Source organism: Manis javanica, chromosome 4 (genome assembly GCF_040802235.1).
Source record: "Manis javanica isolate MJ-LG chromosome 4, MJ_LKY, whole genome shotgun sequence".
Taxonomy (NCBI): Eukaryota; Metazoa; Chordata; class Mammalia; order Pholidota; family Manidae; genus Manis; species Manis javanica.
Window position 1 is genome coordinate 37,285,055 of NC_133159.1, and position 16,730 is coordinate 37,301,784.

Below are 16,730 nucleotides of genomic sequence, written 5' to 3' on the forward strand. Positions count from 1 at the left end.
AACCTGTGTGGAAGGAGGCAGCCTCTCTTCTCCTGGGTACTTGGAACCTGGCGTTGTAGTGCTGGAGGCCGTAATTATCTTGTACCCAGTGGGAAGGTGAAACCAACTCCTGGGGGATAGCAAAGCCAAGCATGTCACAGGAGGGGGGTCAGAGCCCTGCCTTCATTCTACCTTTGATCTTCTTGTGAGGGAGAAAATATATTTCCTTACAGCCCAAGTAGCTTTGAGTTGAAGTTTTCTGTTATTTGAAAGCCAACCCCATCCTGAATGATAGACCCATCCCGTCCGTCGTCCACACTGCAAATGCAGGGGTTGGTACACACAGCAGTCTTCTCACACCACTTCCTGATTCCCAGCCTCCAGTTCAGGAGCGGGATGGAGTCTGCGTTCAGGGTTTCCTCTCCCTGCATAACACCTGCCTCCCTCCCAGAGGAGTCTCAGTGCCTGAGGGCAGGAGCATTGATCTGTACCACTGGCTCCCTCTGCCTAGCACAGACTCGGCCAGGAGACAGCAGCATCATTGTAAAACCACTGAGTAATGCAGAGGAGGAGCTGGGGGCTCAGAGACCTAGGCTCCATTTTTGGCTTTGCGCTGACTTGCCTTGGGACTTCAGGCAAATTTCTCCCCTTCCTGGCCCTCAACATCCAAAATTGCAGAGAGGTATATTGGTCTAAAGCAGCAGTTTAAGAACAGGGATTTGTAAATCCCTCTCAGCTGCTCCATAAGATAGTGGTTGTGCTTTTAGAATCCACTGATGGATTCAAAATAAAATGACTGAAAAAAAATGACTGCAAAGTTTTTCTGTGTGGGGATCTATCAGTCACTGCAGCCTCAATGTCCATTTGTGTGTGTGTGAGACACATTGTGCATTCTTTTAGAGACAGCACTGGGTGCCACGTGCTTTCCAGATGCCTTGCTTTAGCTTCGGGGCCCATAGGTTGGGAATCACTGGCCTAGATCACCTCCGAGTTCTTCAGGCACCAGGGACTTAAGTGACTAACACGGGCCATAGAAGTGCAACTTGCTCAGGATTGTATAGTAAATGAGTGGTGGATCCAAACACCCTCTTCTCCAGCCTGGGCTCCCTTGGTTCAGCTGGCCTGGCTGCCAGCATCACTTCCCCTCAGCCTCCCTGGAAATGAGAAGCAGGGAGGAGGCCTGAGAGCGCTGAGATTGCTGAGGTTGTGGGGTGAATTAGATGGCAGAACGCAGAACGCTGACAGCCCGAAATGACATGGAACATACTTCACATGCCTGCTGTGTGGTTTAGGAGCAGCTGGGATTACACCCTCAGGGCTGAGCCAACATTGTCTGAGTCTGGTCCTTCACTGAGTCTGGGCTCTGCTGAGGCAAGGACCTCGTGGGGGTTCTTGGCCCAGGGCCACAAAACTAAGCAGAGGCAGTGAGGGCAGGAGGCAGATTCCTTGCTGGAAATCAGGCACAGGGATCTTTCGCCTTTCCAGATATGTGTGATCATTTGTTTGTTCATTCATTCATTCAGTCACTCAGCAAGGTAGTCTTTCAGTCACTCAACAAATGCTCCCTGAGCCATGCAGTTCTGCAGCCTGGCATCGAGTTGAAGGATGAACAGGGCGCACAGGGAGGCAGACTTAGAGCATGTTGGGTACAGTTGGGCCAGAAGTGCCAGTGGGCCTTCTGCCCGGGGAAGGAAAGGAAGGAGAAATTGGGAAATGTTATCTAGAGGATAAAATGATTATCTTGAGCAAGCAGCTCTCCAAGTTCAAAGAGGAATATACCATATACATCAGGTGAGTGTTTCAGAGGAAAAGATGGGACTTCCTGTTAATAAAGGTCTTGAGAGGTTGAGGTGCTGGTTGGAAAAATAAATGAGACTATATTTGTATCTAAAGTTGACAAAGCAGTTTGTGCTCATTTTGATCAGCAAATGCTTAGAGCAGAAGAGCTCTGCATAGTTGTGCGTGTTTTGAGGGGTCAGCAGGGTACAGGGCAGTTGATGAAAACTGAGGCATAGGGGCCTATGGGGTGCCGCTGTGATGATTTGGTCTGACTCCTGAGTGCTGGGAAGCCCCTGCAGGTGTTTTCGCATGGGCCACAGATGAGCTCTAACTGCTGAGTAGAGAAGGACTCAGAGGCAGGTAGGAGACCAGCCAGGAGGCCCCTGTCTTTGACAGTGTGAGAACAAATACTGGCCTCAACAAAGACCAAGACAGAGGGACAAGAGAAGAGAATGGATTTGAGAGGGATTTCTGAGAATGGACAGGTCTCGGTGACTGGAGGTGGCCAGGGAAGGAGTGAAAGGAGTAGGATGATGGCCAATTCCCGGGCTGTGTGACACGTAGATGTTTAAGTCACCCCTGAGATGGATGGCTAGAGGTCCTCTCTGTCCTGGTCTGGAGTGAACGGCAATGAGGGTCTGATGCTCCCCCAGAGCCAAACCTTGGTTCATATCTTGTCAGTGCTCAGCCTCCCATCTGGTCTCTCAGCCTCCAGCCTCTTCCCTTTCTAGTCCATCACTGCCACACTGATTAAACAAGAGTTCTGACTATTTTATTTCCCTGTAAAAACTTCAAAGGCTCCTTGTTGTCTCTAGAAAGACCTGATCTCCTTAGCCTGGCAAATAAAGCAAATAAAGTCACCTACATTCTGACCCCATCTACCTTCTTTGTCTCAGCCACCTGACACTCTATACTAGCCACAGTGAATAGTAATAGCAACAACAGCTATTATTTACACTGCCAGGAAGTGTCCTAAGAACTTTACACATATTAGCTCTAGTAGAGAAACACTGAATGTCTTGTACTTCCAGAATGGACTAGATCCTTTCGCCTTTATATCTTTGCTCCTGTGGTTTTCTTGTCCTGGTTTCCAGCCATCCTGCCAGCCATGTGATACATATTCATTGATCATCACCTTGTGCCAGGCACTATAGCAAGTACCAGGGATACAAACACGAGTGAGATACAGTACCTGCCCTCAGTGCATAGTCTAATGCAGCTAACAGGCACACGAAGGGTCAATAAGGTAAGTGCAGTGACAGAGATGTGATGGGGGCACAGAGAATAAGCCCTAATCTAGCCTGGGGCCTGCCCTATGTGGCTAGTGGGAGCTCTCCCCCTCCAGGAAGCCTTCCTGACTTTACCAGGCTGGGTGAGGGCCCTCTTCTGTGCCCCTCAAGTTCCTTCTCTGCCCACATCACATACTGACCACACTATACAGGGAGTGTCTGCATGGCTGTCCCCTCCTGAGCACAGTGAAGGCAGAGAACAGTTGGACTGACCATTACTCACCTAGCACCCAGGGCAGCCTGGACACAGAGACTTCGGATTTGCTGAATGCAAGTGCTTGAGGAACGAAGAGTAACAAAGAGGGACATCCTCCTCCTGGATTGTTCCCTGATGCTCTCCCCAGAGTCAGGCCTGCTTGTTTCCTTTCCTGGGCCTGGCTCAGGCCCCTCAGCCCAAAGGGCACCTCACAGAGGTTAGGCCCTTCAGGTAAGGCTGGGACTGATGCTTTCATACCTAGTGTAGGAACAGATTGGTTAGAAAGGCCACACTAACTAGCTTGGAGCTGTTTGCCCCAGGCTACTGAGGAAGGAGCAGTGCCCTGGGCAGCTCTAGTCTCGAGGGTAGGAGGGAGGAGGTCCGCAGGACCGCTGGATGGCAGGGGTGGGGTGAGGGTGTCTGAGTGGTCTCTGGTCCCTGAGGCCTTTCTGCAGCCTCTAGGCTATGGGATCCGTGATGGAGGACTTTAGGAATAAATGACTCTAGAGTGGTCTCAAATTAGAGGTATTTGAGTAATATTCCAGGAAGCCCTGTGAGGTCTGGTGACAGCTCAGGCTGGTCCCCTTGGACCTTTATTGTGTTAACATAGTTCTTTTTCCCTGGAGCTCTGGAGGGACAATCATGAGGCTCTCTTAGAGGAGCTGTGAATCTCAAGGCAAGGGCCTGCAATGACTTTTAGCCTCAGCCCCCTCTCCCCGGCAGTGTGGTTGGGAAGCTCTGGCCCCCACCCTCTATTCCTTGACTTGAAGCCCATCTTGGCTCATGGTGCCTCTGTAGAGGTGGGACTGTTGGCAGGGAGCCTTGGGGCTGATGCTAACAGCTTTGGACAGGGTGGGAATTTCCACTCCTATCTAGGGAGCCATCAACACTGTGTGCCCTGACCTGGGCCTTTGGCCTCCAAAGGGCAGTGGGAAGGCCGGCCCCAGGGCCAATCCCTGGCCATTAATCCCTCCTGCCAGCCTGAATATCCACCCAGCATGGTCAGACAAAGGACTGCCCAGCCCAGCCACTGTGTTCCTCCCGCCCCAGGGGCTCCACTCAGACGCTGGGCCGCCTGGAATCCAGGCCCATGAGAAAGGGGCTGCCTTCACTGGCCATCTTATGTCCGGATGCTCAGCCGCGTCCCGTCCAGCCCAGGGCCTGTGAAAAGAGGGCCCAGCCACGCTGAAAACACGGATTAGCCCTTGGGCCACCCCTTGACACCGGCCTGCTTAGCTCCGGGAAGCAGGCCCAACAGAGGGGGGCCAGGCAGGCATAGAGAACTGGAAAAGTCTGGGTTCTCACCCCTTTGGCCCAGCTCCCTGCTCCCACCCTCCCCAGGATTAGTATAGCCAACCGTGAAATAGGTATCATTTATTGAACATATACTATGTCCCAGGCTCTGTGCATGGACTGGAAAAGTAGAAGTACAAGGAAATTGGGGTCGGCCATGGGAGCTAATAAGAGCCACTCTCCACACCTCCTCAGATCTGGAGGTATGAGACAGAGGCTGTGGCAGGGGACTTTGAAGGGGGTGCCAGGCCTAAGGGAAGATGGTGGCTCTAGTTCTGTGCCTGAGTCTAGATGCAGGATTATGTTGTACCTAGTTGAAAATAGGTAGGCTCAGAAACCAAACCACTTCTCTGACTCTGCCTCTCCCTCTCCTTCCCTACCTGGTCTAATATTGGAAATGCCAGTTATGTAGTAGAAAAAAAATCCATTACCAAGTGCCAGTGTGAGCCTGGCACTTTCCTACATGATGCATTTGAATCTCATTACAATGCTGACAGGGTTCATTATTCCCCCATTTGGCAGGTGAGAAAACCAAGGCTCAAATAAGCAACTGGCTGCAGGTCACTTAGCTTTGCAGCTAGAGTCCCTGCTGCAGCAGTTGCCTGTCTTGTCCTCTCCTCTGGTGCTCACCAAAAGAAGGCAAGGTGGAGAGGGTACAGAGGTGGGACCTATTTGTGGATAAACCAGTCCAACTCCTCACTGTTACGGGGTGCAAGGATGTCTCTAGATTTCCAAGTATCATTCTCTCTGCTTTTGCAGCCCCCTCTGCCCACCGTCTCATAGTTGTTATTGTCCAAGTGTCCATCTCTCCATGTGATTGCAAGTCTCTTTTTTGCCATCTTCCCTACTCACTGACAGAGGGCCTCGCACTGAAGTGCTCAGTGGATGATAGTGAAATTGAGGCCAGGAGAACTGGAAGAGGAGAACTTTGGAATCCATGGGGAGTTGGTAGGACTTGAAGATTGCTTGATGTGGGGAGTGATGGGGAGGAAGGAGCCCAAGGTGATGTCCACATTTCTGATCTGGTGAGGGACAAAGGGTCCCTTTGCTGAGATGTGGAATGCAGGAAGGGGGGCAGGTCAGGGTTGTGGGGGTGGTAAGGTTGAGGGTGATATCCAATGGACACTTGAATATGCTAACCTGGAGGTTAGGAGAGATGCTAGGTATCAATTTTGCAGCTGAAGTTGTGAGAACTAGAACTCTAGAGTAAAATTATAGTCCCAGCTTTAAAATATGGTGTTCTTAGAAGAGTCACGGGACTGGTGTTCTGAACTCTGGGTTTAATTCCAGCCCTACCATTTGACTAGCTGTGTGAAATTATGTAGGTCACATAACCTCTCAGAGCCTTAGCTTCCTCATCTGCAAAACAGGGGTAATCACAGTACCTACCTCAGAAGTTGTTCATGCTGAAGACAGATAATGCATCTGAAGTGTTTGTCACATACAAAATGCTCAGTAATGTGGCTGTTGTATTATCACCTAAGACTAGAGCTGGAAGATTGGGGCCCTTGAGTTTCGAGTTTGGATTTGGAAGCCCTAGGCCCCAGGCCCGCTGTAGTTAGCTTTGGTCATCTGTACCTAGAAGCATGTCACATCAGGGCCAGAACTGGGATGAGGCACTTGGGACCCGAAATTAAAGGAGGCCCCAGCTTTCAAGTGCTGACCACTGCACTTGTGCCACCTTGAGAGTGAGTGCCCCCTTAAAATGTACATCTTAGATGCTTCACTTGCCTCACCTAACCCCAGCCCTGCTGCCTTCATCTTGCCTGCCCCCAAGGCAAGCCTCTTTCAGACAAGCCTCATCTGGATGGTGGTGGTGGTTGGTGTTTCCCACAGTGAGTTTTTAATAAAAACTGTGAAGACACCCCCACCCCAGCCCCAGTGCCATGTGAACCTGGCATTTCTGGGTCAGTAAGCAGCTCTTTCAGACTTCCAGTCTGTGGAAGCACTTGGGGGTCTCTCTCTGACCCAGTAACTGATCCCTGGAACTTCCAGTTATGCAGGTCGGCTTTGTGCATCTCCCCAGTGCACACGCTGTGTGTGTGTGTGTGTGTGTGTGTGTGTGAGAGAGAGAGAGAGAGAGAGAGGGAGGGAGGGAGGGAGGGAGAGAGAGGGAGAGAGAGGGAGAGAGAGAAAGGGAGCCCTTTTTCTAGAACAGAAGGGGCACAGAGAAGAGGCAGCCAGAAAGACAGCTCTGAGTTACAGATTTTCCAGGGGCTCTTGATGTAAAGCTGTCAGTCCTCTGGCTCCCAAATCTGCAGTTGGACTACTTTTCATAATTTTGTTTTTTCAAAGGATGCTCACAAGTGGCCTGGACATGATAGGGAGTGGGGAGGTAACAGAGAGAGGAAATAGTGGCCCTGGCGCCACCAAACATCCTTCCCTAAGACAAAGCCAGCCTCCTTGTTCTGCCTGTCCCCCCAGATACCCTTCTCATGTCCAAGAGTGGGCCTGACACCTTCCTGACCAGTACAGCCATGGGAAGCTGAGGGCTGGCAAGGTGGCCCTCGGTGGCTCTCAACTCTGTCTCATCTTTGTGGTTGGAAGGACTGGGAAGAGACTAGGAAGAATGGAGAGGACAGGACTCAGCTGGGATAAACAAAATGGGCGAGTGGTGGTGCAGAAAGTGAAGTTATAGTCCCAGAATGGGTGGATTTGTGGTTGGCATTGACCCAAGGGGGAGAAGCCGAGGGAGTGGTGGAGAGGGGAGGGCACTGATCAGGTCAGGTGGGATGGAGCCAGGACGGACCCAGTGAAGATAGGGAAGGGATAGGGCTATGTCTGGGGAAGACTAACCCCAAGGGCTGAGAGCAGGGAGGGGCGAAATGTAGGGGGGAACTGTGAGCATAGTAGGGGGATTCGGAAAGCAAATTAGGGGGAAGGCGCTGGCCAGCGAGGAAGGTCGAGCCCTCTCCCTTGGTTGGGGAGGCGGGGGAGGGGAGCTGTGTTTATATAAAGCAGGTCAGCGGCCCCTGCCCTCTCCGAGGCGCCTGGGCAGGGGCTGCAGCATCCCGTTGACAGGGCGCGGCGACATGGAGCCGCCCGCTGCTTTCTCCGGCTTCCCGGCCCCGCCCTTGGTCGTGCCGTCGGGGCCGCCGCCGTCCCCGCTTGCCGGAGCTGAGCCAGGGCCGGAGCCCGAGGAGGCGGTCGCGGGCCGCGGGGAGCCGGAGCCCGCGCCCGCGCCCGGCCCCGGACGGCGGCGGCGGCGGCCCCTGCAGCGCGGGAAGCCGCCCTACTCGTACATCGCGCTCATCGCCATGGCGCTGGCGCACGCCCCGGGCCGCCGCCTCACGCTGGCCGCCATCTACCGCTTCATCACCGAGCGCTTCGCCTTCTACCGCGACAGCCCGCGCAAGTGGCAGAACAGCATCCGCCACAACCTCACGCTCAACGACTGCTTCGTCAAGGTGCCCCGCGAGCCGGGCAACCCGGGCAAGGGCAACTACTGGACGCTCGACCCGGCGGCCGCCGACATGTTCGACAACGGCAGCTTCCTGCGGCGCCGCAAGCGCTTCAAGCGCGCCGAGCTGCCCGCGCTCCCGGCCGCGCCGCCCGGGCCCGCCGCCGGCCCGCCGTCCTTCCCCTACGCGCCCTACAGGCCCGGCCCCGGGCTGCTCGCGCCGCCGCCCCCCGCCGACCCGGGCCCCTCGCCGCCCGCGCGCCTCTTCAGCGTCGACAGCCTGGTGAGCCTGCAGCCCGAGCTGGCGGGGCTGATGGCCCCCGAGCCGCCCTGCTGCGCCGCGCCCGACGCCAGCGCCGCCTTCCCGCGTTGCCCGGCCGCCGCACCCCCGCCGCTCTACTCGCAGGCCCCCGAGCGCCAGGGGCTGCCCCCGGCGCTGCCCGGGCCCGGCCCCGGCCCGCTTGCCGCTGAGCCTCTGCTGGCCTTGGCGGGGCCGGCAGCCGCGCTCGGCCCGCTCAGCCCCGGGGACGCCTACCTGCGGCAGCCGGCCTACGCGCCGGGCCTGGAGCGCTACCTGTGAGCCCCTTCGCCACCGGCCGGAGCAGCCTGAGGGCCCCTCTCCCGCAGGACTGGGGCACTGCCTGTGAACGCCCCCTCGCTCTGCCCTCTTGGCTCGGAGAACTGCTCTGAGCTCCCTATTTCTGCCTCTTGGATTGAGCACACCTGTTTCATCTTTGTTCCCCATCTCTGGGGAGACTCCCACCATATCTTCACAGGACTGAGCCCCCGACCCCTACCCGGGTTTGTGAGCCCCTTATTTCTTCTCCGTCCCAGTCTGTGCACTCTGCCAGCGCTGTTAGGGGTCCCATGTCTGGGAGCTGGGTTACCACCAATGAGCCCCAATCCCAGGTTGCTGGTGCATTCCAAGCCCTGGGAAGCCGGACTGAGATCTCAAGCCACCTCCTCTACTGGTTCCTTATTTCTTCAACCTTTCCTCGTGTTCTTACAACTTATTAGGAGGGGTCAGACTCCCAGGCTCATGACTCTCTTGCTGTCTTCCCTTCATTTCCCAGCAGGTTTGTCCCTCCCATCCCCACCCACCTGAGGCAATTTCTTACTGGGAAAGAACTCTCCTTCCACATAGACACACTGGTAGTGCTGCTCCAGATCCTGAGGACAATTCGAGATTTCTGAGACAAGCAGCACCAGGAACTCCTGACTGAAAGGGGAGTTAGTGGGCTGCCCATTATCTGGATAACTTAGAACTTACTAGGTTGTTATTTTTTTAAATTAAAGCTGGTTTAATTAAAAAGAAAGAAGAAACCTGCTGGGCTTGGTGTGCTGGCTGGTGACTTATGAGCGTGGTCTGGGGAGATCATGGGTGAGCTTTGTTCAAAATCTTGGGTTGCCATAGCAGGTGAGAGCCCCCTCGTGACTTATCAGACAAAGGTTCATGAAGTAGAATTTGGATGGATTTAAGTCATAGCTGTGTATATAGTATGTCTAGTAAAATACTGTCACCTGCTGTATCCCAGAGGCTGGTGGATAAGAGATGGGGTGTGCACATGAGTGCATTTGGTCAGTGGATTTGTCTACTGTGTGGGATTGATCCCAGTTCACATGGATAAGGGAGCATTGGCCATACCTCCAACGAGTGCTTATTGAATGTACCAAGCACTGTATTAGGCACTGGGAATACATCACTAAATAAATGGGCCAGATCCCTGCCTTATGGAGCTTATGGATCCTTGGGGAAGACACATTACCAATCAGTATTCAGGGAAGTGAGATATGTGCTCTAGAGCCTTGAGTACTCTAGCTGTGGTCCACAGACCTTCAGCATCACCTGAGAACTTGTTAGAAATGCAGACCCTCAGGGTCTACCTCATACTCACTGAAGCATTAGGTTCTGCATTTTAACAAAATTCCCAGGTGGTAAGTATGCATAGTATTCTGGAGGAAAGGCACTGGGCCAAGGCTTGGGGCTCAGTTTTAAAGGCCAAAGCTCCTTACTTTAAGGAGTAGGACCAGGCTGTAGAACCACACATCTCCCGCCAAAATTCTGGTACTGGACTCCGCACCAATACCTTTGCCTCCTGTCTTACCTCCCTTGCTGGATTGGGAGCTGGGGCAGCAGGGACCTGAGCTGATTCCTGATTGTCCCCAGCACCAAGGACAGGGCAGCACTGAGCCCACTCAGAGGTTGTTGGTATGAGGGAGGGAGTTGGTCTTTGACCCTGTCCTGCTCTCTGGTGCTCACCCAAATGTTAAGCATCAGGCTTGTCCAAGCTGCTCTGCCCCAGGGCTCCCAGTCTAATAGGCCTGGATTAGGTGTGGAGAAGGTTGGGGAGGGGATCAGTGTGCCTTGGGCCCAGATAAACGGTGAGTTGCAAGTTGGATGTGCCTGATGCACCTCTCTTAGAGACAGGAGTTTAAAGCTCTGGGGTGGTGATGGCTGTTGAGGGTGGAGAGTAGGCAGCTCAGAGAGGTGAAGGTGCAGGAAATCTGAGAGGGCAGTGAAGGCTCTCTTTGGAGGCAGGAAGGTGAGTATGCATAGGCTGTTACAAAATGCACTGGATTGGCCCCTCCCTCAGCTCTTAACCCCTTTGAGCAAAAATCATATATAATTTCCCTGCTGCATAGTAGCCCTTTACTTAGTGTTTGTTGACTGACTGACTGAATGACTGAAACCCTACTGTCTAATGCTGTTACTGACTACTGAATAATCTGGGTTGATAGTGCTTTGTCAACTTCTCATTTGCAGCCTTTACAGTCACTTGCAAAAGAGGCAAAAGAAGGTGAAAGAGATGAAGGTGGAGGTTATTTCTCCATTTGTCAGATGAAAAAATTGCTCCTCCTTGGGGCCCAGAAGGTAGCAAAGATCTCTAAGGAGCAGAGCTCCAAAAAGATCGAACTGAAAACTTTCTTCTGCTCCAGATGGTGTTACAGCCCCTCTTCCTGCCTCAGAGCACCTCTTGAAAAATTCCTTCCAAATCCAAGAAATTTCCTGTGAAGGGGAGAACCCTTCTCACTCCGCTGAAGCCAAGGAAGTGCTTTATGAGTTCTGAATTTCATTCTTGCCTCCACCCTGCAGGTCTCTGTCCCTAGGATCTTGGAACAATGAGGACAGGTGGGAAATATCTGTTGGAAATACTAAAAATGTCACTGCTGAGTTGGAAAATCAGAAAGATTTTATTTTAAAAATGCCTCTTTGATTTTCCTTTATTCAACAGCATTGAGGGCTTACTGCATGCCAGGCTTGTGCTAGGCTCTAAGGCCAAGGTACAAATACAAATATGAGACTGTTTATGCCTTCATAGAGTTTATTGCCTGGGAAGCTATATGGCATAGAGTGCTCTAAGAATTTTGACTTTGGTAGATGTTGAAACACAAAACAAAAGCCCTAATCCAAGTCTGTCTTTAAAAAGCACCAAGCAGTTTTTTTCTATAAATGAGATTTCAGTATTATCCTCCCTCCTCTCTTTAGAGAAAATAATCTGAATAGAGATTTCAAAAATATTAAGTAAATACTCTACCTCACCCTCCTTAATTCTTGCAGAAAACTAGAAGTCAACTTCAAACACATTTTTAACACTTAATTTTTGTTTTTATTGAATTAAAGCAAGTATATAATCTAACAAGTTAAATAGCAATCAAAGGCATCCAAAATATATAAATAGATCACACACCTCAACAAACAAAAAGCAAATAATCCAATTAAAAAATGGTCAGAGGAGCTGAAAAGACAGTTCTCCAGAGAAGAAATTCAGATGGCCAACAAACACATGAAAAGATGCTCCACATAGCTAGTCATCAGAGAAATGCAAATTAAAACCACAATGAGATATCACCTCACACCAGTAAGGATCGCCACCATTCAAAAAACAAACAACAACAAATGTTGGCGAGGTTGTGGAGAAAGGGGAACCCACCTACACTGCTGATGGGAATGTAAACTAGTTCAACCATTGTGGAAAGCAGTATGGAGGTTCCTCAAAAAACTCAAAGTAGAAATACCATTTGACCCAGGAATTCCACTTCTAGGAATTTACCCGAAGAATGCAGCAGCCCAGTTTGAAAAAGACAGATGCACCCCTATGTTTATTGCAGCACTGTTTACAATAGCCAAGAAATGGAAGCAACCTGAGTGTCTATCAGTAGATGAATGGATAAAGAAGATGTGGTACATATACACAATGGAATATTATTCATCCATAAGAAGAAAACAAGTCCTACCATTTGCAGCAACATGGATGGAGCTATAGGGTATTATGCTCAGTGAAATAAGCTAGGTGGTGAAAGACAAGTATCAAATGATTTCACTCATATGTGGAGTATAAGAACAAAGAAAGAAACTGAAGGAACCAAACAGCAGCAGAATCACAGAACCCAAGAATGGACTAACAGTTACCAAAGGGAAAGGACCTGGGGAGGATGGGTGGAAAGGGAGGGATAAGGGGGGGGAATAAAGAAAGGGGGCGTTACGATTAGCATGTATAGTGTGGGGGGCATGGGGAGGGCTGTGCAACACAGAAAAGACAAGTAGTGATTTTACAGCATCTTACTATGCTGATGGACAGTGACTGTAATGGGGTTTGTGGGGGGGACTTGGTGATGGGGGGAGTCTAGTAAACATAATGTTCTTCATGTAATTGTAGATTAAGATACCAAAAAAAAATAGCAATCAAAGGCCTTTGATGGTGTCTTGTTCTTCTCTCAAACCTGTTTTGTGCCTAACTGCATCTAATTTCAATTCATATTCATCTTTTGTGGAATACACTTTGGTCTTTCCATGCTTATATTCCTCTCTTGAAACAGTAATGTTTAACTTCCTATTGTGATAGATCATCATTTATCTCTAAAATACCTATTTCTTCCCATCCCACCCAAATTACCAACTTCTGGTTAAATTCATTTTTAAGCTTTACATTATTATTACTATATATTTATGTATTTTCCTCTGATAAGCTACTACTGTGCCATGACAATTCCTTTTTTGTGTGTGTGCAACTTTTTAGTTTCCCTGGAGTTGATGTCTTCTTTTTCATTTGCTCAGCTTTCTTTGTATCTGTGGCTAAATCTTCCTGTGTTTTCCAAAAACACTGTGGTACAAGTTTTCACAAGGTCAAACTTATCAGGAACTCTGTCACTGCTTTGGGTTGTTGTGTTCTTCCTCTCCTGGTGGTCTGTCTCCCAGAGCCCTCTGTCCTCCAGCTCCACTCTGGGCTGATTGTGTTCCATGTCTGCGGTGCACACATGGTCCTGACATTTCTCTGCACTGTTTTCCTTAGAATTTCCTCCATCCCTATCCTGTATTGAATCCTCTGCTTCCAGGATTCCGTATCTTCCTTTTTCTGGGTTTATTTATTTGTTTTAGTTGAGGTAAATTTTGGGGGAAACTTTGCATATGAGAAACGAAGATGATTATTTTAGCAATGAGAAGCTAAATGTGCACTTGGACAATGAAATAGTTGAGTCAGAGCTGTGTTTTTTTAGACTTTCATTTTGGGGGGTTGAGGAAGAGGGGAATGGGAGGTTGCATTCTCCAGGTTCAGCCTGTGCTACTTACCTGGAAGCTGGGAAGGTAGCTCAGTGTTATGAAAATGAGGCGTGATGTTTTGGCAGGAGGATAAAGTCAGGGGAAAGTTCTGAGTTCCTTAGGAGTTCTTATAAGTGAGCTGAGGGGCTGCATCCTGAGTTTGGGAGACTTGGAACAACGGAGGGATGGCTTTGGGTCCAGGGTGGTGCTGAGCCGCTTGGAAGGCCTGCTGGACTCAGCTCAAAAAAGTGGCCAGCATCACCCTGGTTCATGGAGAATTGAGTGCACAGGAAAGTGACATCCTTGGCAGGGACACACGCAAGCATATCAACAGAGAAGCTCCTGTAGGCAATGTTCAGGGCTGTGGGCTTCACCTGGGAGGCAGAGGGAAAAATGTGCAGCCTGGAGAGCCCTTGGCTGTTAGTGACTGGGTTGTTTTTAAGCCCATGTGTAGTACCTCTTTGGGAGATCCTGGAAATATGAGGGGGTGGGGTGGATTTTGCAGGATGCAACAGGGTAAAGTGATCTCTTTTTAAAGACAAAAAAACTCCATGGACCCTAACCCCCAGTATTAACTTCAACTTTTAATTATAATGTAACTTAGTGTGTGCAGGTATAAAATCCTTAGGCTTGTATCTCTGATGCAACTATAAAACAAAATAAAAACAATTAAATTCAAACAGCCACAAAATAAAAATTCGAATTCATAACATTAAGCAAATGTAAAAGAAGCTATTTTTTTTTTACTGAAACTAAGTAAGTTACTTGTGCCATGAATGTGGCCCTGACTGCCCCATTGCAGGTTCTTTGGGTTTGTTGTACTGTGAGCCATGTGGTGACTACATTCATCCAACATTTTTTATCTTGAATGAAGTGTAAGCATTCCTTCATATAGCAGGCCATGCCACCAACTGGTCCAAGTGCAGGGTTTATTTATAAAATCTACATTGTTTTTTGCCTTATCTCAAGATTAAAGTAGCACTACTTGATAATAAATGCAAATGAAGATTCTACATATCAGGTCTCTGATATTTATGATATCAGGTCACCTAAGTGAACCAATATGCTTATATGAATGTGTTTAAGATTATTATTGACATGAAAATACAGCATTTAAAAATGTTCATAAATTCCTACATGTATGTTCTTCATATTTTGAATTAAGCACTTAAAAACTTAAGAAGACTTTTCTAAATAACTTAGAAGAAAATGGAGATTACAGACTATTTATAAATTAATAAAGGGGAGACAGTATATATTAAAATCCATTGGTGATAGTCAAACTTGTGCGCAGAAGAAATTTCATAGCCTTAAATATGCCATTAGAGGGAATCTGAGGTAGGGTGGTGTAGGGAGACAATTAAAAGGTTACTGCAGGATGTAGGCAGGAAAGGATGGTGGCTTGGTGGAGGTACTGGCAGAAGAAGAAAAGCAGATATACAAAGGTACAGAAATAATCAGTCATTGGCTAAAATTATCATATTCCTCATAAGCTTTCCCAATTAATCATAGCCTCATGCTAACACTGAATGCTTGGGGTGATCATTTAGCTGGTAGATACCCTGGTCTGACGTGACTTATTTAGGAATATCTAATCTCAGTAGAACAATTTTTTAGTACAGAAGAAACAGAAAACATTGTCAGAGACTGTTCCTCCATTGCTCCTGCCAGAGAGCATCTAGGCTAGCTGGTTTTACCCATGAATTTTACCTATCAAGAAACCCAGTTTTCTAGTTATATAAGTAGTTCCAGAACACAGAATAAATGGAGGTCATCCCAATTCTAGTCACTTAATTATGTTACCAAAGCCTGATAAAAAAGGGGTGAGCACACAAAATATAGTTATTCTTACACATGAAAGAAAATGCAGTGTTCTCAATGAAATGTCAGTAAATTGTGTATTACAAAAATGCACCATTGAGTAGCTTATTCCTAGAATTCAGGGTAGCATTATTAGAGTTACTAGCTCCATTTTATAGACAATGAAATTGGGGCTTATAAAGGTTAAGTGACATACTCAGGTGAAATTGCAAAGTGACTGACTCAGAACTTGTCTCCAGGTCTGCTTGACTCCAAAGTCATTCTCTTCCTCTGAGGAGGGCAAGTGAGATGGGAACTTGTAGTGAAAGCTGCAATAAAATTCCTCAGTATACCCTGATACCCTCCCATCTCCCGCACACATCCAGCCCTGATCTCAGAAGGTATCTTTCCAAGTCAAGCGACAGGTTTTGATTTCCTTTTTCTTTTAGTTATCCACTTTCTCCCTTTTCCCTTACTCCTGTCGCCCTCTTTGCCTTTCCCCTCATCAATATTGTGGAGACAAAAGCGCCATCTATTGGTCACCTTGTATGCACCTGATTTGAACAGGAAATTAGTGAAATGAAGCCAGGATCCACTTTGGATGCTATTTTGGGCTGGGGGTGGCTTCTGGTGGCTAAAAGGCACTTGCTCCAGCAGGGAACCCAATTGCTTGATTCTGCAGTTCCCACCTCCCCTGGGAAGCCCTCCCAGATCTTCTGTCCTCCCTCATTCTGGGTAGCCCTTGGTAGCTGCCCCACTGTAGAGGGGGTGGTAGGTGGTCCTGGCTGCAGAGAATTCTTCTACTCTACTAAAAGGGAAATAGAGGAAAGTCTAGGCAAACCCTCAGGGAAGGCCTTTCTTTTCTCTTTCATAGCAATTCACAATTCTCTCTAGGTTCTGTGATTGTACGCCCCTCCCCAGCAGAGGATGCAGAAGAGTCAGACACTGCCCCTGCTCAGAGGGGTCAAATGTCCTTGAGTACAATATAGGGCAGAGAGCTGACAGATCACCTTGGTCACTCACAGGTTTGCACCTCTGCCTGAGCTCCACCTCAGTCTCCTCTGAAACAGGGAGAATGCATCCTGTCCTTTCTGCCTGGGTGGGATGGGCTTTGTAACTGCTAAAGCCACTGTGATGGCAGGTAAGGATAGTCTATTCTGCCTTGCTGGGGGCTGCCCAGGACAGGGCCTGTGTCTTCTCTGTCCATTGTCTCCCTTGCTAGCAGCCTGTCAGGGCTCAGCATGCTGGGCTTTGGCCTAAGATAATATCCCTTATCTAGAGCCTGGACTTGGGCCTTCAGGGATGGAGAAGAATTAGAGATAAGAAGCCTGGACTCTGCCCTTGGGGGACACAGGCCCCACCTTCAGCATCAGACCATTTTTCTGAGTTGTTGAGAAAAGGCTTGGTGGACTTCATGATGGCTTCCTGGAGGAGGTGAGCTCTGATTTGGGGTTT

At 49.3% G+C, this 16,730-nt stretch overlaps 1 protein-coding gene across 1 annotated transcript; it reads left to right on the plus strand.

Moving 5' to 3' along the window:
* The first annotated feature begins 7,556 nt into the window (after window positions 1-7,556).
* Window positions 7,557-8,612, plus strand: FOXE3 (forkhead box E3). Its single transcript, XM_037021953.2, has one exon. It carries the CDS (start codon window positions 7,569-7,571, stop codon window positions 8,514-8,516), a length of 948 nt encoding a protein of 315 aa, XP_036877848.2. The 5' UTR covers window positions 7,557-7,568; the 3' UTR covers window positions 8,517-8,612.
* The last annotated feature ends 8,118 nt before the right edge of the window (window positions 8,613-16,730 follow it).